Here is a 22,332-nt window from a genome sequence, read left to right as displayed (position 1 = left end):
ACAGAAAGGAACACTGTAGAAATGTGTAAGTCAGTTTATTATATTGGATTGAGACTCATTTTGTCAGAGGAATGAGTAGCAGAGTTAATTCATGGTGCAAGTGTATCTAAGATGATGCAGTTCTCAGTAAAGCTACTCTTTTTTAGCTGTGTTTGTTTCTTTGTCATAATTGCTGTGAGCAACTTCCCTAATAACTGAAGCCATTTGCAAATGCTGATGCATTTTTTTATTGCAAAAACACGTTGCAAACACATAGAAAATGTATGCCATTTTATCCTCCCTCTGTATAGAGAAGACCCTTCTTAACACCCAAAAACTATTGAAGTACACAATGTCTTATATCTCTGAGGCTGATTGAAGAAAGAGTATCAGCTAGAATTTGGGAAGAACTGAAGATCCTGCATTGCTATAGTGAAAACAACACAATGGGAATGCTTCCATTCTTTTGTAGCTTCTGAAATTCTGTCTGGAAGATAGCACTTTTCTTTCAGCATTCCACATGACAGCTTTTCTTCCTGTTCCAGTATTCAACATCATCAATAGGCAGAAGCTAGATAAAGCTGCAGATAGGACTGGGCCTCTTCTTGGAGACACACTCTAGAGAAGGGAAGGAAAGGGGGAGTGAGACTTAGTTCTGTACTGGTTTGGTGTCAATAAACCTGACATCTGTGCAACAGCAATATCTATCTTGTATGTCTTTTTTTATTTCTGGATGTCTATGCTTGTCATCACCTTTTGCTAGGGTAGTGCAAAACTTTGTTCTCAAGAAGCTTATCACCTAGATGGGCCTTCTGTCTTTGGCTGAATGATGAAAATAAAATGACGGGGCAAAAATTATTTATATCAGCTGTCTGGTGTGTGTATATTCCTCTTTCTGGCTACTTCCCTTCCTGTGCTGTTCTTCAAAACTTCTGTTTTCCTGGCCTTATATTGTTGACTTCTAAATAAACTTCAGAGCTCTTTTGCTAACTTTCATTATAACAAAAGGAAATACAAAAGATTCAGTCTTCAGTGTTGGCAGCTATACAGCACGCAGTAGTTGCTGCCTCTGTAATACTGTCCTTCTGCTAGTAGTTATAAAGCTAGACATATTGGTGTGATTCACTCAGTTAGGCTGCTCAGAGACTTAATGGATTGCAGTAATTACTTTAGTCATCTCTGGTTTAGTAGTGTTCCTCGGTGCCCCATCCTAATGCTGATTAATGGTGTTCTAGAGAACTGTAAATGGTGCATGTGAGTGAAAATAGCAGAGGATACAACTGCTTTAAGTCCTGGTGCTGAGATAAGATAAAATTTTTGCATGAAAAACAAACAGTTGTTTAATGAAAAAATGAATAGAATTTGCCAAGGAGGCAGAGTGAAATACGTTTAGTAAAAAATTTGATTTTCTATTTTCTTTTTACTTTAAATCAGTCTACTTTATAGCAACAACTTCTCTACCTCTTTGCCTCCCCCACTCAGTTCTACTAGTGATGAGGTCTTTAAGTGCTTAAAGAACAAGCCTGGATAGTCAGTGAAAGTCCTTAGGGTGCAGCAATTGTATTCAGACGTGATGGTATTACTATGTTTCAAACATACCAGGCTGTTGTGTAAAGCAAAGATAACTGTGTTGCTTGTATGCTTTCTACAACATAGCTTAGATACTTTATCTTTGAATATAGTACTGTTAAGGCCTGAAGGCTAAGAATAAGCTAATCAGTTTCTTTCAACAACTATTTGCAGCCATCGTCATCATGTCCTTCATGATCAAGAAGTTGACAAGAGAACTTGTGTTCCCATGAATCACCTCTGGGAGCAGCAGGCCCCCTATACTGTGTGCAACAGCTCCCTTTCCGAATATGGTGTCTTAGGTATGTCTCGGGGTGACTATCCGACAGATCTGCTTGTGTTTTTAATAGGTCTCAAACAACATGTAAGAAATGATGACAGCTAATTAAGAGGATTTTTTTTTTTTTTTCAGATTTTACTGTAAAGTGGTTAACCCTTCTGGCTACAAAGCTTTACTTTGTTACTTGAATTTTGCCAAAACCATTCAAACCAAAAAATGTCTCCTTCTGCTAGTGACATATAATAATAAACAAAGCCTGCTTTTTTATGTGTTTTGACATTATCACATTCATAACATATTTTTTTATCAGGTCAGAGCCAAGAATTGCAGAACAGGGGCCTAAAAATCTAATCAAAATTCATAGAATCGTAGAACAGTTTGGGTTGGAAGGGACCTCAAAGATCATCTAATTCCACCTGCCCTGCCATGGGCCCCAGGGACACCTTCCGCCAGGCCAGGTTGCTCAGGGCGTCATGCAACCTGGTCTTCCTCCCACCCTCTGCAAAAAGTAGTTCTGTCAAGGGATTCAATAAACGTACTTTTTCCATTGTAACATTTGTCTTCTATTCATACCTTGAAGAGTCTTTAAGAAATTTTTGTCATATAACCTTTAAGCCAAACTCCTGGGTTTTTTCCCTACAGTGTGCTATGAGAGCTCTTAGTTTTAATATATATTTTACTTTTAACATTTTATAACAAATTAAAAATTAGAGGGGAAATTTTCAGCTGAATGTGTTTGGTTTGGGGTTTTGTTTCTTCTTTTTTTTTCTTTAATTTTTGAATGTGTAGCTTGTAGCATCAGGGATATGGATTTGGAGGTTTCAGTGTGTTTGCAGTGCAAAACATCCAGCAGTCTTCAAATGGTACAACTGCTTGTTTGGGCTGCTTAGAGTCTGCTTGTACTTCAAAACTATAAAGAACTAGGAGAGAGGCTGAGAGAGCTGGAGCTGTCTGGTCTGGAGAAGAGAAGACTGAGGGGGGATTTGATAAATGTTTATAAATATCTGAGGACTGGGTGTGAGGAGGGAGGGGACAGGCTTTTCTCAGTTGCACCCTGTGACAGGTCTAGGGGTAATGGATGTGAACTACAGCACAGGAGGTTCCACCTCAACATGAGGAGGAACTTCACTGTGAGGGGCACAGAGCACTGAAACAGGCTGCCCAGGGAGGTTGTGGAGTCTCCTCCTCTGGAGACTTGCAAGACTCATCTAGATGTGTTCCTGTGTGACCTGTGCTAGATTCTATGGTCCTGCTCTGGCAGGGGGGGTTTGGACTCAATGACCTTCAGATGTCCCTTCTAACCCCTAACATCCTGTGATCCTGTGGGAGTCTTAAGTAGCTTTTGGTGGAAAAGTCACAGAATATGTTAGCGTTGGTCTCATTAGTATTCAAAAGGAAACCATGTAGTCATGACAGAAGATAATTTTGGAGGATGACTATACAAGAATCAGATCTCAGCAAGAAAGAGAATGTGGAAAAAAGATGTAAACCAGTTATATGTGAAACAGGTAGCAAAACTTTTTTTCAGCTTCTGGCATCTCTTAAGCAAGCATCCCTTCATTTTACAGTTTTAGGATTCACGTAGAAGTATCTGTTGTGGTTGATCTTTGCACTGCTGGAACACGTACCTAATGTTTCCTCAAAAGTCAACTTTCAACAAAATCAGGGACACTTTGTAAAATGGATATAGAAATCTACCCTGTCCTTATCCAAACTGCTATTCTGAATGTGTATTTAAAGAAAACAAATTCTTATTAGTGATAGCATTAATCATAGTGAATTATTTTTGGTACTGAACAGACATTTTTCCTTTAGCCACAGAGAATGGATAACCTCACTCTGCTATGATCAGGGTGGCAAGAGGAATGTGGAACACAAAACAAATATATCTGATAATTTATCAAAAGTGTTATTGATTCTATGGATAAATAATGAAATATTGTTTCATATCTATTTCAGAGCTAATGTGAAGGAAAAAGATGAAACATTGTAGTAGATGGGGTGGTAACTGATAGCTGCTTTCTTCAGTTCCAGAAGTATTGGACATAGTATGACTATCACAGTCATTTTTATATAAGCTACGTAATACCTATTGCTCATAATATTAAAATTAAAGCAGTATAAAACTGTGTAGTTGGAGCATTGGCTGAAGAGCTAAGATTTTTTGGGTATTTTTCTTAGCTCTGTGTCAATTGGTATTGGCTTTCTTGAGCCTGTTTACAGCATTGATGAGAATTTTATGGGTAAATGGGTCATAGGTTTCCAGGTTTGTGGAGTTTTACATGGTTTTTTACATTCAAATAACCTATGCAAATGTAAAAGTGACAGATGTCTGGATATGGTTGAAACCTAATTTTGTTCCAAATATTTCACCTCAATAGGTCTAAGACGCCTAGTACGGAAGGGACTTTTTAGGCTATCAGGTAGTGATAGGACTAGGGGGAATGGAATCAAGCTGGAAGTGGGGAGATTCAGGCTGGACGTGAGGAAGAAGCTCTTCACCATGAGAGTGGTGAGAGCCTGGAATGGGTTGTCCAGGGAGGTGGTTGGGGCCCCATCCCTGGAGGTGTTTAAGGCTAGGCTGGATGAGGCTCTGGCCAGCCTGATCTAGTGTGAGGTGTCCCTGCCCATGGGGGGCAGGGGGGTTGGAACTAGGTGATCCTTGTGGTCCCTTCCAACCCTGACTGATTCTATGATTCTATGAAGAGTAATTTTTATTGCCACAATTATGTTCTGTAAGAAATTAGCTAAGTGAGTTCTCTTTCTCTTTTTTGATCTCGTCCTCCTTACTATTGCTCTTCCACCTTCCCCAACAACAAAAATGGGAAAGTTGATTTAATAATTTTCATTGAATACAATCAATAGGGCAAAATATGTTCATACACTGAAACAAAGAGTACCATTTCTGTGCAATTCTGCTTCAGGTGTGATGACACATTCTTCAATATTACTAGTGGTATTTTCAGCTGTTGAGAACTTTAAATCCCTTCTATCTGAGATGTTTTTGAACAGTAAAGGAGATTAAATTGATAGAAATAGTTGATAAGTCATGTTTTATTTTATTTCTTTCAGCATAGAAATGATTTTATAATTAAGTTTACTCTTCCTTGCTAGCTTTTATATCTCAATCTTTTCCAACATGTTTACTGTCATGTGTTGTATCCATGGAGAGAGAGTGTTGGGATAAGCAGCAGTGTGAGAATATGTCTCTTCTAGTTTAAGTATCTCAGTCAAAGAGGAGCTATTAGGATTGGTACCAGTTTAGCTGGTGACATCACTGGGTCTCCTTTGTAGTACATGGAAGAATAAGTGAATATTTGCAATTCAAGGAGTTGAGTCTTTAGGAGTAGCAAAACCCTCCAACACTTAATTTTTTCTACCTGCTGTTTCACCTATATAAGCCTGTTAGAAGGAGCAGTTTGGGACTGGCACTCTAAATTATGTGGGTGGGTGGATTGTGTGCTTAGATTTTCTGTTAAACATAGCACAATCTGTCTTTGAAACTTTCCTCATTCTGATGTTAAATCCTTGTACTGATAAACCATCTATAACGATTAGTTAACGTTCATGCCTTGTCACTTTGGAATAGTATTGAATTAAGCTATAGCCTTACTTATGTTAATTGAAGAAGCTACAGTTCTCAGGACCACCATGAAAAGTGCTGTGAGGAGAAACACAGCATAATATGCTGTGTAAGCTGCCACTTTGCCTGACAGCACCTCTCTCTCTGCCAGACTGACAGAAGAACAGTAAGGGAGCACAGCAGGAAGTGGACCTTAATGAATTCCCACAGTTAAAACATTAGTTTTGCAACCTTAGTCAAGTGCTGTCTATTTTTCTTTTCTCTCTCCCCTCACTTTGAAAGTTTACCAAACTGCTGTGCTGGGTCCTGGCCCCCTGTGCTCTGATGCTCTCTGAGCCCTGAGTAGCTGCCTGGTGTTCAGAAGCTGGCTGATGGCTGTCCAGCACCCATTCATACCTGTCATTCCTTGAAAGCTATATCTTGCAGCCTGCTTGTCTTGGCATTGAATTTCTTCAAGCTTAAACCTACTCTCTGTGTTTCTAGCTGCACAAGAGTTAATTCTTAAAACTCACAAAGTTTGCACTGCATTTTTAAGAAATGTTAAATTTTTGTCTCTGCAGACAAAAACAATAAAAGTTTGCATCGTCTCTGCTGCAGTTTTTTTAATCATTTACTCTGAAGTTGAGCCCTCATGAGGGCCCTGGGTAGGAACCTGCTCTACTACAGTTTCTCTCATCTCTAGAACTGTGGAGTCTCGCTAGCTCAAATCACCTTCCCTGACCTTGAGTCATCTGATGCCCAAACAAATCCCTTTCAGGAAAGCACCTCATCTTCTCCTGGGTTGTTCACCTTGCATCTCTCTAGATGTCCTTCCATAATTTTTTAATTTTTTTTTTTAATGTTCTGGTCCTGGTCTTCACATGATTTTCTACACATGGAGGTAGGAGCAGTAATCCTTGATAGACTCTCTGGCAAATGCTGTAATTGATGGAGAAATAGGTTTAATGTTAGGAATTCTCATTGTCATTTGCCATGTGGAAAATGGGGTTTGATATACCAAAGGTGGATATACCCACAGATGCATGTTCAATGAAATAATAGTTTTAGCAGAATTAATTTTGTAATATTAATCAGAATGTGTAGATTATATTTGGACATATTTTTGCAGATACTTTTGTTACTGTCAAGAAAGCTTGCAAAAAGGTGTCTGTGTTAGAATCACAGCTTGCAATGCAGCTTCACCTGAGACATTGTCAAATTGTGGAGATCATTAGCACAAAATGGGCAACATGCTAGGAAATGAAAATTTGAACTCTTTTTTTATATGGTTTTTTTTTATTTTGGTATATGAAACAGAATTATATGTGTGCTCTGACCAAATTTTAAGTATGCATAGAGCTCCATGCTCTTTGAAAAATTGTGTGATTATTGATGAATCCAAGACCTTAGTTCCTCCTTCTCTGAAAAGTAGACTACCCCATCCTTACAGAGAGCAGCATATGCTCAAATAAGTTTTGCACATATTGCATATTTTCTCAACCATGTCACCCAATCAGTAGAAATGGTCTTTTAATGCTCGTGTGAAATGAGAATGGGATTCAAGCCTATCTAGGGAAATCTATTTTTCAGATACCTTTGGGAACATGCATTGAAGGAGTTGTGTAGATTTTTCCACTGTTTGTGTTGTGTTAAAAACAATAGAATCTCACAAATAAGGAGGGTGGAGATGTAGAATATGTTTTGAAAGAAAGACTGCTCAGGCAGTCAGGCCAAAAGAATGGCCAGAAAAAGCTGTCTTCTTTCATAATGCACTGCCACAGTGACTCACAGTCAAAAGGCCGTCTGTCTGACTTTGTAGTTACCTTTTAATGTGAACATGAGCATCTGCTAGAGTCACCAAAGGACTGCACAGAGTTCAGCAGTCCAGAAGCCAAATGATCAAAAGATTTCTTGCCGTGGGATGGTAAACAAAAAGCTGGATTGGAACTACTATAAAGACATACTATAAAACAAAACAATGCAAACTATTTTCCATGTGAATACATGATTTCACTTGAAGTCTTGCTTTTTCTCTGCCAACCTTCCAGGAAAGATTGTAGACTGACATTGACTGAAGCAGAAAGAATATATTCTGTAGTCCAGATTTATCTGTAATCATTGAGTGAAGCAATTTCAGTTCCATACATAGATGACTTGTGTCAAAACTTGATGTCAAGTGTTGGAAGGATGTTTTTGTAGTTCATGTTATTTAACTAATCTCACAAGTTTTGTTGAGAGTTTTCCTTGTTAAACTGGACAAGTTAGTTTAAACTTTATCAGTCTGTTAGCTCACTGAGGTTTTTTACAGTCTTGCAATTACTCAGGAAAGCATTACAACTCGTTGTAGCTTTTTGATTAAAATTCTGCAACAGCAAAGCTGGTTGCTCTGCTGGGATAACCTTCAGTGAGAGTCTTCCCATGCTGAAGTTCTGTATTTGAAAGCAGATCTTTATAGTTTGTATAGAATCTAAAATCCTCACGATAAAACATATTTATCCATCAAATATTTATTCTTCATGTGTACTACTTTCTGTGTGATTCCAGTTTTCCTCAGAACCTCTACCTCCAGAGCTGTGCTACATTGCACTGTTTTTTACTGACAGCTTTAACTTCTTTGGTTTTAATAATTCCAAACTAAAAGTGTAGACTATAAGTACAAGTATTTGCTGAGCTGTATCTAAGTCTCAAAGGGAAAACATGATCAAAGATCAAATATGTATATTTTTCTTATTAGACTCATTTAGGTGTTTGCTATGGAATGTGGTATAGAAAAAAACCATTAAATTTAAACATGGTCATTAAACTGAGACAGGTACATTGCACATAGCTAGGTTTCATGTTCTGACTGTATGTTTTACATTCTGCTCTGTATGGAGTTGATGAATTTACAGTTCAAACAGCACAAGTTCAGGGAAATTTCTGTGCTTATCTGCCACTGTAATACCCCTGAAGTCTTTAGCACGTAGTGGAGAGGATTGTTTTCATTAGCTGAAGTGGTGATGTAAGCCCCATGAAAAACACTTCTGGCCTCCCTGCCACTGAAGCAAAGACCCAAAGGGTCCTTAACCCTTCCAAATAAAGGGTTATCTATCCAAGTCCCAGGTGTGTTTCCCATGCATCTATTATGTTCAAGCTTTTTTGGAGATCTGAAGACTCTGATCCTGCCTATACACTGAAGACTGATGTCACAAATAATTTTGTTCAGTACCTGCATATGACATGGGGGTGAAAAAAGACAATGTTGTGCAGGGCTAAGCATGTAATAAAATTAACAAGCAGCTTCTTGAACTAATAATGACCTGTAAATTGTTTTGTATGGCAAATATGGTAGCTGCCCCAGTGAGCTCTTAGGAAAATGTCACACGAAAGTCTGAGCTGAGGGAGGGATTTTCATTATTAATTTTAAAATGCCCAGGGTATTTAAATGTTTGAGGAAAAGTTTGAAGGTTTGGGGTCAGGATTGGAAGAATGTAATTTGCTAATCTTTGATGGAAATGGTGCTACTGAAAACTGCATGATTTATAACAGCCACAAAAATCCAGTTCATGCTCTCATTTTGGTTTTATTTTTATTTGTTGTTTTTGGTTTGGTTTGGTTTTTTAATGAGAAATTAACAGAATTCTCAGGCTATTTTTTTTTCTAATTCTCCTACTTGTTTGGTTCTCAGGTTTTGAACTGGGCTTTGCTATGGCGAGTCCCAATGCCCTGGTGTGCTGGGAGGCCCAGTTCGGCGACTTCCACAATACAGCACAGTGTATAATAGACCAGTTCATCAGCTCCGGCCAGGCCAAGTGGGTTCGTCACAATGGGATCGTCCTGCTCTTGCCTCATGGAATGGAAGGAATGGTGAGTATTACTAGCAGGCATGTGTGGGAGGGAAATGCTGGCTACTGTGCCTTCCTCTGCAGCTGTAAAAGCCAAAGGTGTCTTGGGGATCCAATGGTGATAGGAAGCCAGTGGGAGGAAGGCACTGCTTAGCATGTTGGACTGCTTCAGTGCTACAGAAAACAATGTGGTGGATAGGTTGATTGGTGAAAACCAAAAAAAAAAAAAACACTGAGAGATTTCTTGAGTTCTTAGCTTTGTGTCCTCCTTAGTGGCATGTACCACATTTTCTCCTTGTTTTTAATTGTTTTTTTCCTCTTTTTTATATCTTTGCCTGAAACACTGCCTTCTTTCCCTAGAAAGGCATATTTGTAGCATACGGTAAGAAAGTGTCTAGCAGTCTGTGCTTGATTTTATTTTGAATGAAGTATGTCTTTGTAAAATCTGCACTAAATTCTCTTAAAATTAAACTACATGAAACAATTTTAAAACTCATTAAAAAATCATTGGTATTGGAAGACTACTATAATAAGAAATTTCTCCCTTTCTGAAAAAGAGATGATTTCCACTAGCTGTTGATTTTTCTCTTCTGGTGGCTAGTTAAAAGAACTGGACAGTGGTTTTGAGGGAAAGGGCATGGGACCACTCTGTATGCAATGTTATATGAAGTTCCTGTCAGCAGTAGCATTGTTCTTCAAATCTTGTAAATTATTTTTAAAGGTTATAATGAACATCATGTCAAGCTAGGTAGTTTGAGGCTATGCCTTTAAAATTTGTTACAGATTTCAAGCAGAAAAATAGAAAAATGTAAATAAATCACTATTGGGTGTAAAAACAAAAAACAATGACTATTCTAAACAATTTCATTGGATGGATAGCTCCCATAAGATTTGGTTTTCGAAACAATCTTTAGTGGTGTGGTGCAGTGTGTTCTGCTCTCTTCTTGCTTCTTCTCTGGGAGGATTTCTAACACGCTTTCCCTGACCTTGATTGCATTGCTTGGTCTGGTATTCACCTCTGCTTCTCTCTCTCTCTCTCTCTCTCCCTCTCCCTTTCCTTTGCCAGCAGGGTCAGGGGAGGCAGAGAGGGGGAGGCAAGGAGGCAGATTTCCTGGGCTTTTTGGCCAGGGGGATTTCTGTGCTGTTTTATTAATTGTAAATACCTGTAAATATTGTAAATACTGTCTACTTGTATACATTCATAGCATTCTATTGTAGATTGTAATTTTGCTTGTAAATATATCTCCATTTGCTTCCAAACTGAGCTAGTCTGGTGAAGTTAGTGTTGGGGGGGGATGTCAACCTACCACATCTCCTTTTCAGTTAGATGAGCATTCATGAATTGATGCATGTATTATTCTAGTTTGCTATTAAGAAAAAGCATAGTATGTGCCACAGTGGCAGTCTCCATCAGTGCAAATGCTCTAGACCCTTTCACCACAAACAGTGTCACTTCCATTCTCACAGTTTTCCATTAATAATCCTGTCATGATATACTGGGGTGCATTCATATCTTAGAATGGCTTTCCATGCTCATTTGTGTGTAAAGAATAAAGGATCTGCTGCAGTTCACAAGAATTTTGCTAAGTTTTTTTAGATGAATCCTAAGGAAGAGTGTGAATGTGACCTCAGCAGATGTGGTCCTCTGCAGAAAAGCACTCAGCTGAAGGGAGCTAGTACTCTGCTACTTACAATACAGTTAATCTTTCTGTTCTCTTGGTAGCTAAGATTTGGCCAGATCTTCTAAAACATGCTTATCTTGCTGCAAGTGTCAGATGTTTCTGGAATATTTAAGAATCCCACCAGGATGTGGCAATCCACTATCTTCCCAGAGGAACTTTCCATTACAGGAGCATTATTCTTTCTATAACTACAGTGCTGGGGACAGAATGATTTGGAGAAGGATTCGTAATAGGATATGGATCCCTTCACCTCTAGGTCATGCATTCACAGGCAAGCTGGCTGTGATTGAAGGACTCTACTGCCTAATGGTTCCTCGGGGACTCATCTGAAAGTAGCTAATGGATTTGGTATAGGTCTCACTGGATAGGTGGTCACAGTCGAAATAAACTGTACCCCATCCCACGCAGCAGTTGCTGGCAATCTAACTGAAGGTGTCAGCAGAGAAATGAAAGATGGATGTGAACACTGAGGCTCTGGACTGAGGTTGTTGCTGGGGCAGCGTATGTGTGTATGTTAGGAAAGCCTGGCCTGCTTCTCCTGAACCTGCTGGTAACATCTGTTTCCAGTGTGCTTGTGAAGTGTGTGTTTAGGCATGTACAAACGGTACTTGGCGTAGGATTTGATGTACAGCAAATACATGTATCAGCTGCAGCACTGTGATACTGGACTGTTTACTGTGCACTGCAGTTTTGCGTGGCTTTGCTTCTTATTCTCAAGCCCTTACCTCTCTGTGACCACATGATCTGGCACCTCAAAAGTGGAGAGAGATTTCATAGGAGTAATTATGCAGGGCTTGGGTTTTGGCTGTGTTACTCCTTTGATGCCTGTGGAGTGTTTTTTTCCTTTGAATTCCCACAGTTCATGGACTAGTTTGGGTTGGAAGGGACTTTGAAGGTCGTGTAATTGCAGTTCCCCCTGCTATGGGCAGGGACACTTTCCACTAGACCAGGTTGTTCAAAGACCAACTTTTGTGCCTGTCCTTTGCACTCTGAAGTCCTGCAGAACCCTGCACTTGAATCAGGGACAATGAGGTGTTGAATAAAGGTGCATTACTGGCTGTCAAAATCATGGGCAATTTTGGAGATCATATGTTAAGGTTTCAGTAGAGGAAGTGATGGTGAGAGGTGGCCATATAAAGAAAAAAGCTCTTTGTGAACATTGTTAGCTTAGGATCCATGGAGAGATTTGAGGGGTGTGACAGTTCATGTCTTTAGGTTAAAATACTTTGCAGCTGTCTCCAAAATGAAAGTCCTTCCCAATAGTAACTGTCACTTGAACAAGCAAAGGCTGCCAGCATTAGCAATAAATAAAAAAGCACACTGTATTCTCATCCTCTGCACATCTTTCTCTCAACCTTTATAAAGAACGACATGAGAGGCAAGATAACATGTTCTGCTAGACTTCTTATTCCTGATACTGTTTGTGATCAGCATGCATGTTTTGCTAGTGTAAAACGTATCTAACACTGTGCACTAAAAAAAGTTACTTCAGGTACTGCTAGTGAAACAGTGGATGTGTGTTCAGTACTTGGGCAGAATGTAAAATATATTTTGAGGAGGCAGAAACTAACCTTAGGTTCGTGTGGCAGTTCACATGTACTTGGGATTTGATCCATTTTAGCTGGAGCATTCACCTAGGCTATTTTGTCCTGTACTGAACAGTTGAGCAATTCTTGCTAATGCTAGTCAGCAGTTAACTCTGTGTTTGTTCCTATTCAGCATGCAAGTGTGGTTTGCTCCAAAGAAGTGTGAGTCACTGCAGTACACTGAGGCACATGGTGCTTCTCTTCCTGACATTTCTCCTGCTCTGTTCTGCCCTGTGTTAGTGAGGATCCATGCCCACATGGATCTACTGCCCTTTCACTAGACTTGTGCAGCTGCACCGAGGCTAGAAATTGCATCCAGTTGGTAAAAGCATTGGAAATCTGAGTGAAATGACACCTAATCTTCTCCTGTGAAAACAGTTTATGGAAGACAAAGAATACCAGTCCTGTGGTGTGTCCTCCTTTCTCATCAATGGCTGCTGCCGTTGATGGTTTTGGCTGGGGAGGGTGCGTATGCAGTGAGTGGCCTAGACTGGTATCTGACTGGCTTTTTGGTACTCTTTTAAATTATTTGGCTTTTTAATACTCTTTTAAATAATCCTTGTACCAGGGTCCAGAGCATTCATCAGCCAGACCTGAAAGGTTTCTGCAGATGAGCAACGATGATTCTGACGCTTATCCAGTAAGTAGATTTCTCAAAGGCCATGTCCTTTTCTTTCACACTTCATAGCTCAGATATGCTTTTCATAGGAAGCATCCTGTCAGCTAGGTGTAGTTTAAGATTTAGCTTCAAGACTTGGGGTAACATTAACTTGATCCCAGTAAAAGTAATGGAAGCATGCAGTATGTGCTGCCTCATTGTAAAGCTGAGGTAATTTCTGGCAGCATGATCTTTTTATGGCTATTCCTCACGGCTAGTGATTCTGCATGGCTATATTGCTGTAAGTATTGCAAGTAGGTGTCTCTAGCTAATTCTAAAGGAGACCAAGATTAGTCCTGATTTCTTGCATTGGAGCTAAAATGTGCTGCTAGGAGCATGATAATAAGCAGCTTCTAAATTTTATTTAGCTAAGATGTTCATACATTGGCCATTCATTTCTAGAGATAAAGTACAGGATACTGGGCATCCAGTTTCCCACTGCAGATTTCCTACAGAGCACTGCTATACATTAATTGAAAAGGCCACAGATTAAAAAAGGAAAACAAAATTAGTTTCTCAGATTTGGGCCAACTTTGTTACTCTTGATCAATAGTAGTTCCAAAACTGTGTTCTTTCTCATCTAAAAGTGATTTTTGTCAGTGTACTGGCAGAATAAAGACCTGTTTGATTGACCTCATTTAGGTACTGTAAATTGCACATAATAAGCAAACTATGCTTTTTATCGTAGAAGGAAGGAGCTGAAACCATGAACCAGGAAATTGTTAGATGCTGTAACTATCTGCAATGAGATTATTGAACCTGTACATATATATGCTTACATATTATATGGGTACAGAGATACGGATTTAAAAAAAAGTATATATACAAAAATACATAAATATAAGACATCTGAAATACGTGTATTTAAGATAATAAGAGGACAGGACACCTACTAAAAAGTAGGGGGAGAAGGGGAGAGAGAGAGAGAGAGAGAGTTAACTATAAATTTTTTAAAAATGAGTTCTAGTTTCAAGATTCTTTCAAAAGGATTCTATTTTGTGACTTCAACTCTGAAGTCCTAGTACTCCACACCCTTCTTTCCTGGACTTCTCAGCTTTCTGAAATCAGTGGAAGCTTTTTGCATTTATTTGCATACATTTTTAGGAAGAAGTAGGAACAGAAGAGAATGATTTGTGGGGATGCTTCCCTAGCTAATAATACAATCTCAGCAGAGAGGTGCTAATTAAGGCTTTTGAGGAAGGGAGATGCTGAAAGTCAGAAATAGAAGGATGACTTTCAAGCCTGTTTTTTTTTTTTTGCCTTTTTCCTGATCTTTTAGACATTTTTCTGATGCCTTTAATATCTCTCTCAGGAGTTCAGTGAGCAGTTTGAAGTTTCCCAGCTGTACGAATGCAACTGGATTGTGGTGAATTGTTCCACTCCAGCCAATTACTTTCATGTCCTCAGAAGACAGATCTTGCTGCCATTCAGAAAACCGGTAAACTTACTGTGATAGACTTGATTATTCTCTGTACATTAACCCTCACACAGAGGGAGATGTTTGTTTACATATGACATGCTGCTGAAAAGAACAAGAAAGTGAAAACCTTATCTGAACACAGGTTGAAGGCACTGACTGGATGGAATGAAGCTCAGCTCTGACTACAATTCTAAATCTTGATTTTTTTTTCAGCTTTATTTCCTTCTGGCTGTGCAGACCTTAAGATGAGCTTGTCAAGACACTATGTAGCTAAACAGGTTGCATGATTATATACTACACGTTTAATTACTGGAACTTCAGAAAGCTAAGATACAGCTGTTGGATGATTTACAGGTTCATGGCCTGTGGTTTGATTTTTGTTCTCAAAAAGAAGCATGAGAAATTGTTGTTGAGAACCTTTAATGGGAGTAGACTACCCAAATATTTTGAATAGTTTTGAAACTTCTTATTCTTTCAAAACGATAAAAAAAAATTACTAATTTTGTTGTTCACATTAATTTGATATTTAGCATATTCAGCCTATGGATTTTTGTGTGAACAGAGTTACAAATGTTGCATGTAATAATGTAGCTAAAGCAGCTCCTAAGTATTTGAAAAATTTCTGTCTTACAGCTAATTATTTTGACACCCAAGTCACTACTGAGGCATCCAGAAGCTAAATCCAGTTTTGATGAAATGGTGTCTGGTAGGTCACCTTAAAGTACTATGGACAAATCATGAGCTATACCAAGTCACGTGTCAGACTGTGAAGAAGAGAATGTGTCACAGTATATCCGAGGCTGGAAGGGACCTCGAGAGATCATTGAGTCCAACCCCCCTGCCAAAGCAGGATTACTTAGGGTAGTCTGCATGGGAATGCATCCAGAGGAGACTCCACAACCCCCTGGGCAGCCTGTTCCAGTGCTCCATCACCCTCACTGAAAAGAAGTTTCTCCTCATGTTGAGGTGAAATCTTCTATGTTCAAATTTGAACCCATTGTTCCTTGTCTCACCACTGTGGACCACCGAAAAGAGCCTGGCCCCCTCCACTTGACACCCACCCTTAAGATATTTATACACATTTATGAGATCCCCTCTCAGTCTTCTCCTCGCAAGACTAAACAGCCCCAGGGATCTCAGTCTCTCTTCATAGGGGAGATGCTCAAGTCCTCTGATCATCCTCATGGCTCTCCATTGGATACTCTCCAGCAGTTCTCTGTCTTTCTTGAACTGGTGAGCCCAAAACTGGATGCAGTATTTCAGGTGTGATCTTACCAGGGCAGAGTAGAGAGGTAGAGGAACTTCCCTAGACCTGCTGGACACACCTTTCTTGATGCATCCCAGGATCCCATTGGCTCTCTTGGCCACAAGAGCACATTGTTGTTCCATGGAGAACTTGCTGTCCACCAGCACTCCAAGGTCTTTCTCCGTGGAGCTGCTTTCCAGTAGGGCAGCCCCTAACCTGTACTGGTGCCTGTTGTTATTCCTCCCCAGATGTAGACCCTGCACTTGTCCTTATTAAACTTCATGAGGTTTGCCTGCACCCAGCTCTCCAGCCTGTCCAGGTCACGTTGGATGCTGCACAGCCTGATGGGGTGTCAGCCAACTCCCCTGGTTTTGTATCATCAGCGAACTTGCTGAGGGTGCACTCAATCCCCTCATCCAGGTTGTTGATAAAGATATTGAACAAAACTGGACCCAGTACCGATCCCTGGGAGACACCACTTGCCACAGGCCTTCCCAAGTTGACTCTGTGCCACTGATGACGACCCTCTGAACTCTGTCATGGAGCCAGTTTTCAATCCACCTCACTGACCAACCATCTATGCCACATCTCCTCAGCTTTTCTATGAGGACGTTATGGTAGACAGTATCAAAAGCTTTACTGAAGTCAAGATATATGACATCCACTGCTCTTCCCTCATCTACCCATTTGGTCATAACTTCATAGAAGGCTATCAGATTAGTTAGACAGGATCTCCTCTTGGTAAATCCATGTTGGCTACTCCTGATAACCTTCTTGTCTTCCATGTGGTTAGAGATGACCTCCAGGATAAGCTGCTCCATCATCTTTCCAGGGATGGAGGTGAGGCTGACTGGTCTGTAGTTGCCTGGGTCTTCCTCCTTGCTTTTTTGAAGACTGGAGTGACATTTGCTTTCTTCCAGTCATCAGGCACCTCTCCTGAGGTGCTCTAGACAATTTGCCTTTAGTGTAATATCTGTGGAGCTGTTGTAGTGAGATCTATCATGGACTTACACTGAGAAGTGAGAAGTCTGGTTTCAATTACGAATCCTTAACTTTAACAGGCTTATCTTGTAAACAACTATACATCTTAAAGGCAGTGGAAGGTGCATTTCTCTCTTTCCACTCGAAAATTCTCTGCACTTTCTCTCTTCACATAAAAATTGTTCTTTGTACTGCCCCCGCCGCAGATGTGAAGGATAGGTTATAATCGCACTGTGCCCATTTGGAGCCCATTTCTTTTTACACTACTCAGTTCTGGGACTGCCATGATCTGAAGTGAGATCGGTTGGGTTCAGAGCTGTGGCTGTCACCCTAGCTGTTGCTGGCATGCCATCCAGCACCAAGAGATACGTAATGACTGTGGATGTAACCAGCAAAAACTGGAGTCATTTGTCATGCCATGCTCTATTTAGAGTATCTTAGAGTGACATAAGGAAATGCAATGAAATGTAGTGAGCAAGTTCTTAAAGTGATAGTTCAGATAGTGTGGTGGTCAGTATCCAGTTCTGGTGGGTGGCTTGTCTGCTGTCAGAAAGCAGTAACTACTCGTTTTTTTAAAAACAAGTTACAGTGTATAAGTATGCTTAAATATTGCATTATCTCCTTTTCATAGCTTCTCAAGCAAAAGCATTTGCTGGTTTTGGTTACTGTTTAAAAGCTTTGTGCAATGAGTTAGATTAGAAATTCTGTAGGGCTTGTGGTTTGACGTTTTGTCTTGAAAGTCCCCTCTGCTTCAGACTAACCCTCAGTAGCAGACAAACTCCAAATTAACATTGAATTCTGGCATACTTTTATGTTCCTGCTGAAGAGGACAGCAAGTAGTAAAGCATTGCTGACTCTCAGCTAACTTTTTGTTCTCTGTTTAACGGAAGGCTGAGAAAGAGAGGAAGACTGATTCCAGCTGACCCAGTGAAGTGCAGCTTCAGTCTTTGGTTAACAACAAATTCTGCTGTGCAGTGAGACATGATAATTTTGATATAAATCAGTTCCTCTTTCATATGTTTGTGCTGATGCTTTTCTCCCCAAAGATAAATGATTCAAACAGGAGCTTATTTTCCTGGTAAGTGGGTGTGCTGACTCAGTCTGAGAGGTCATGCTGTTGTCTGCTACCTTGCAGTTGGTTAATGTGGGAATAGTTCTAATCAATCATACAAGAGAGCAAAGAAAAGGATCTTGTAGACCATCAAGTCCCTCTTCCAGTTTCTTGTATCCCAAGCAAATTGTTCTCTTGGGAGATGATATCACAGAGGAAAAAGATACCTAGCAGTGAGGATATGCATTTGAAATGGTATCTTTTTATACATATGGCTCAGTGCTGTTCTAATATAATTTTTGCTCTTAAATAGAGGTTTAAATCACACAAATACATGGTACTAATTTGTGTGCTTGTTTAAATATTTCTGCAGTGGCCAGATTTAGTCGCATTATGAATATATCTTATGCTTTATATAAAAATGTTCTGAAATTTTCTAAACCTATATTAATGTTATATGGTTGAAAGAAGAACCAGTATTTCAGGTAATTCCCTGAAGAAAACCTGGAAACAAGGGCAAGCTACTCAATCAATTTAAAATTAAATGCGTAATGTACAACACAAAGCTAAAGAAAACTCCACTGATAATAAGTGTGAAAAAGTGGGTTATTGACAATCTGTTAACTTCTTGAAACTAAACTGCTTAGAGTCACTTAAGCAGAATTACTGGTCTGAAAAGTAGGAACAGAGAGGCATTTGAACCCTGTGACCACTGCAACCTGCTGCTTGCTCAGTAAAGGATATATGTTTGGCTGTTTTATTACAGTGTTAGTTCCTAAGAGCACTTTTCTAATTTGTGCTCTAACTAGGTACCACTTTCCAACGCGTGATTCCAGAGAATGGGCTGGCAGCTCATGCACCACATGAGGTCAAGCGAGTGATTTTCTGCACAGGAAAAGTATACTATGATCTTGTGAAAGAGAGAAAGAATCAAGACCTGGAGAAACAAGTAGCTATAACCAGACTTGAACAGGTAAACTCCCTGATTCTCAGGAGACAGAGTCTCTGAGGAGAGTTTCATCAAGGAGTTTCTATGCTTTTAAATAGAAAAAAGGAGCAAACCAGCTTTTGTTATAGGACTTTGTGTCGTACAAGACATTATCTAACCCTTCATGGCCTTGTGGAGAAAGAGCACATCAATAGTGTACTGGATAATGAGATCCAGAAAGCTTGATGACTTTTCCAGGACAATAGAACAAAGCAAAGGTTACAATGTGATGGCACCTTGTGTATTTGGTCTGCTAGGTTTAAATATTGTGAACATTATGCACTTTACAGCTATATTGTCATTCGCTAATTAATGACTTGTCACAGGTACTTCACTAGAAAAACTAGGAATGTAGGAGATTTGGACTGTGACCTACTTCTGTGGCAAATTACTAGAAAAGAACAAATAGCAATTACAAGAGGTACTATATGATTAGTTACAATGGTTGGTTGTAATACCTGATGGGTAAAAGGCTTTCCTACCATGGGCTAGCACTATGTAAGGGAAAACTTTGCCTGTTACTGCCCTCTCTTTCCAGATCTCACCATTCCCTTTTGACTTGCTGAAAGAAGAACTTGAGAAGTACCCAGGTGCTGATCTAGTTTGGTGTCAGGAGGAACACAAAAACAGCGGCTATTACGATTATGTCAAACCTCGCTTCCGCACAATTGTGAATCACACTCGACCTATATGGTATGAAACTTGTTTTAAACAGTTGCTCTATCTCCTGGGCTGCTTTGTGTACTTTTACATTTGTTTGGGTTTGGATTTTGTGGGGTTTGGGTTTTTTTTAAACCTGGTTTTGATCCAAGAATGTTATTCATGAGCAAGTCAAGTTCTTCACAAATCAAAACCTCTGATTTTGGGTTTTTGGTTGAAGGAGGGAAGAGTCTAGATGACTGTTTCTCAAATACACCATGCATATCTTGCTACTCCTTGTAATTCTAAAAGAAAACCAGCTAGTTAGCTCTGTATTTATTGCACAGCACTTAGCTCTCCTGGATTTTTCTTTCTTATTTCCTGTCTTTTTTAAGAATTTCACTCCAAATATTCATTTCCTGGAGGAAACAGTTACTGTAAGAGCTCAATCCAGGTATCTTTGTATTTATTTTAGATGACTGACTCTCAGATCTGCCTGTGCAGCTCTTGGAGGAATGAGAGTCTTCATTGCCAAAAGCAAGTTATCTAATTATGAGACAGTGTAGCTGGCTGCCCTGGGAGGGATGGGGGAGAACACAGCTTAATATTGATGGGAGGGAGAAAAGAGGAGGAAGCTGGCCAGAAGGTGTAACTGATGGTGCAACTTAGATTGATTTTTTATTTAAGAAAGATTGATGATTAAATGTCCAAATCTACTAAGCTGGCCTAAATGCATTTAGCAACACGTTCTCATGCTTGCTAGTGTCAAAATAGTCTCTCTTCTCACCTCATTTGTCTGCCCAATTCCTTTTGTCACAAAGGTATGTTGGTCGAGAGCCTGCTGCTGCAGCTGCCACTGGCAACAAGAACACACATCTGGTGTCGCTCAGAAGGTTCTTGGATACAGCTTTCAACCTGGAGGCCTTTGAAGGAAAGACATTCTAACTGCAGGACACTGACTCATTTCTGACAAGTAGTCTCTCAAATGACTGCATCCAAAAGAAGAAAGTAGTAGAAAAAATACCGGAAATTATGTATTTTTGCTTTACCATATAAAATGATCCAGCAACTGACTTCATTCATCAGTACCTTGCTTCCCAGTTTATAAGGAAAAACACCTCTCCACTCTTAATAAGAACCAATGTTGACAGAAGTCTAGTTTCTTCTGCCCCAGGAGAACTTGAGTCTGGGTGAAAGCTGTGACTGCAAGTTTCTGAAACAGTAAACTATGTAATAGCAGGAGACTTTTTTTTTCTGCTGGCTGGCAGAGGGAACTGCTAATTAAAAGAGTAAGTGGTGTAGTAGACATAGAGGAATGGCTACGACTGTGTTGAAGCAGGAAGCAGTAACTAGTAGCAGGAGGTCCCTGTGTCCTTTCAGGGCCTCGGGGGTCCATTTTACCCTGCTGCTTCTGTATGGGCTGTGACATGACAAGGCCTGACAGTTTCTGCCTGATTCTAAGAGTCAAGCCTGGAGACAACACGATGGTTAAAAAATAATCCTTCTGTGAGATGTGGTAGGATAAAACAGCTGGTCAAGGTACTTGAGATGGGATCCAGAACCCAACTTAGTCTCACGTTCATGAAACTCAGTAGCATCCTTTCAAATCAGGCTGGTTGCCTTGGGCTTTTTCTCTAATTGAAACATTGAAGCTAATTCAGTCTTTTGAAACCTAATGAACTTGGAAAGTACTGTAGTTGACAGCAGCAAGTATTGTTTCCTGTCCATTTCTATAGCTCAGAACATTAAGCTGATAGGCAATAACCATCATCCAAAGTATTTTAATGCTTTTTTTAAATGCTTGTTTCTGTGGCAAGAATTGAGTGCAGCTAAACATTGCTGGCACCAATTACTGCATTCTCAGTTTGCATAAGGCTGGTCAGTGCTGCATGAAATATGATAAATGCATTTATGCCACAGTATATGCAGAAGTAGAAAACAAAATTAACATAGAAATGTAAGTGATAAATGACGGGTTTCCATTTTCATTGTGTATCATAGATTGTGACATAATAGGTGCATAAAACTTCTATTAAAGAATGTAAAAATTTAATAATAATAATAAAAAAACGCAAAATTCTGTGTTATGGCTGTTCTTTTTGACAGTTTTCCCTTTGAGGGCTGGTGTTAACATCCCATTCATAAGAGTGCTAGGGCAGCTCATTTTTCCTCAGTTTCCTCAGTAGTGGCTTATTTAAATGTATTAGCATTTGAGGGGTAGCATTCAGATAGTAAATGTTCGAAAGCTTACTAAAGCAGCATAAATCGCTAAAACCCTAATAGATTATACTAATTTGCAAAATTCTGCTGCTTTTCTTCAAAAAGACCCTTTGAATTAAAAACTCTTCTAGATAGTTCTTAAGTAGATTAATTGGGTATTTTACATTTTACATTAAATGGGTATATTATCAACAATGAGTGCAAGTTTCTGTAATGACAGCTTTAAAGCAGGTTATTAATATCTCTGATCTCACAGAAAACAAATACTTTATTAGAACTAGCTGACAAGTTAATACTTTTTACATACAAAACAGCAGTCTTTGTAGAGTGTTTGAAAGGGCCTGAAGTATTGTATAGGCCTCTTCTGCAAACAGACTGCATTAAAATCCAAATCACAGCTTTGTAACTCAGAAGGAAAAAACAGCAAATGTGAGGATCAAAATACAGGCACTCTCAAAAATCATCTAAACCTAGAAAATGCTTAAAACCTGATGAAATGTTTTTTGAAGTTAATAAGTCTGGTCAAACATGGCGGGGGGGGGGGCAAAGAAGTCTGCTGTTGTCTTGGGTATTAGTTCAGTGAATTCAGTATGTTTTAATTTCATGGGCAGTTCCTCAGGTGGTACTGGGCTATGGAATGCCATGGT

General features: G+C 39.5%; 1 protein-coding gene across 2 annotated transcripts in view; it reads left to right on the top strand.

Moving 5' to 3' along the window:
* OGDHL (oxoglutarate dehydrogenase L) overlaps positions 1–20,410 on the top strand; it is a 47,471-nt gene extending 27,061 nt beyond the window's left edge. For both annotated transcript variants that reach the window (XM_054382102.1, XM_054382103.1), the window contains 8 exons: positions 1,723–1,850; positions 9,058–9,236; positions 13,051–13,122; positions 14,453–14,578; positions 15,194–15,266; positions 18,648–18,811; positions 19,365–19,519; positions 20,287–20,410. In XM_054382102.1, coding sequence (XP_054238077.1) covers positions 1,723–1,850; positions 9,058–9,236; positions 13,051–13,122; positions 14,453–14,578; positions 15,194–15,266; positions 18,648–18,811; positions 19,365–19,519; positions 20,287–20,410 — 1,021 coding nt within the window. The remainder of the gene's footprint in view (positions 1–1,722; positions 1,851–9,057; positions 9,237–13,050; positions 13,123–14,452; positions 14,579–15,193; positions 15,267–18,647; positions 18,812–19,364; positions 19,520–20,286) is intronic.
* The last annotated feature ends 1,922 nt before the right edge of the window (positions 20,411–22,332 follow it).

Source organism: Indicator indicator, chromosome 7 (assembly GCF_027791375.1).
Source record: "Indicator indicator isolate 239-I01 chromosome 7, UM_Iind_1.1, whole genome shotgun sequence".
NCBI lineage: Eukaryota > Metazoa > Chordata > Aves > Piciformes > Indicatoridae > Indicator > Indicator indicator.
This window is presented reverse-complemented; position numbering and strand designations above follow the sequence as displayed.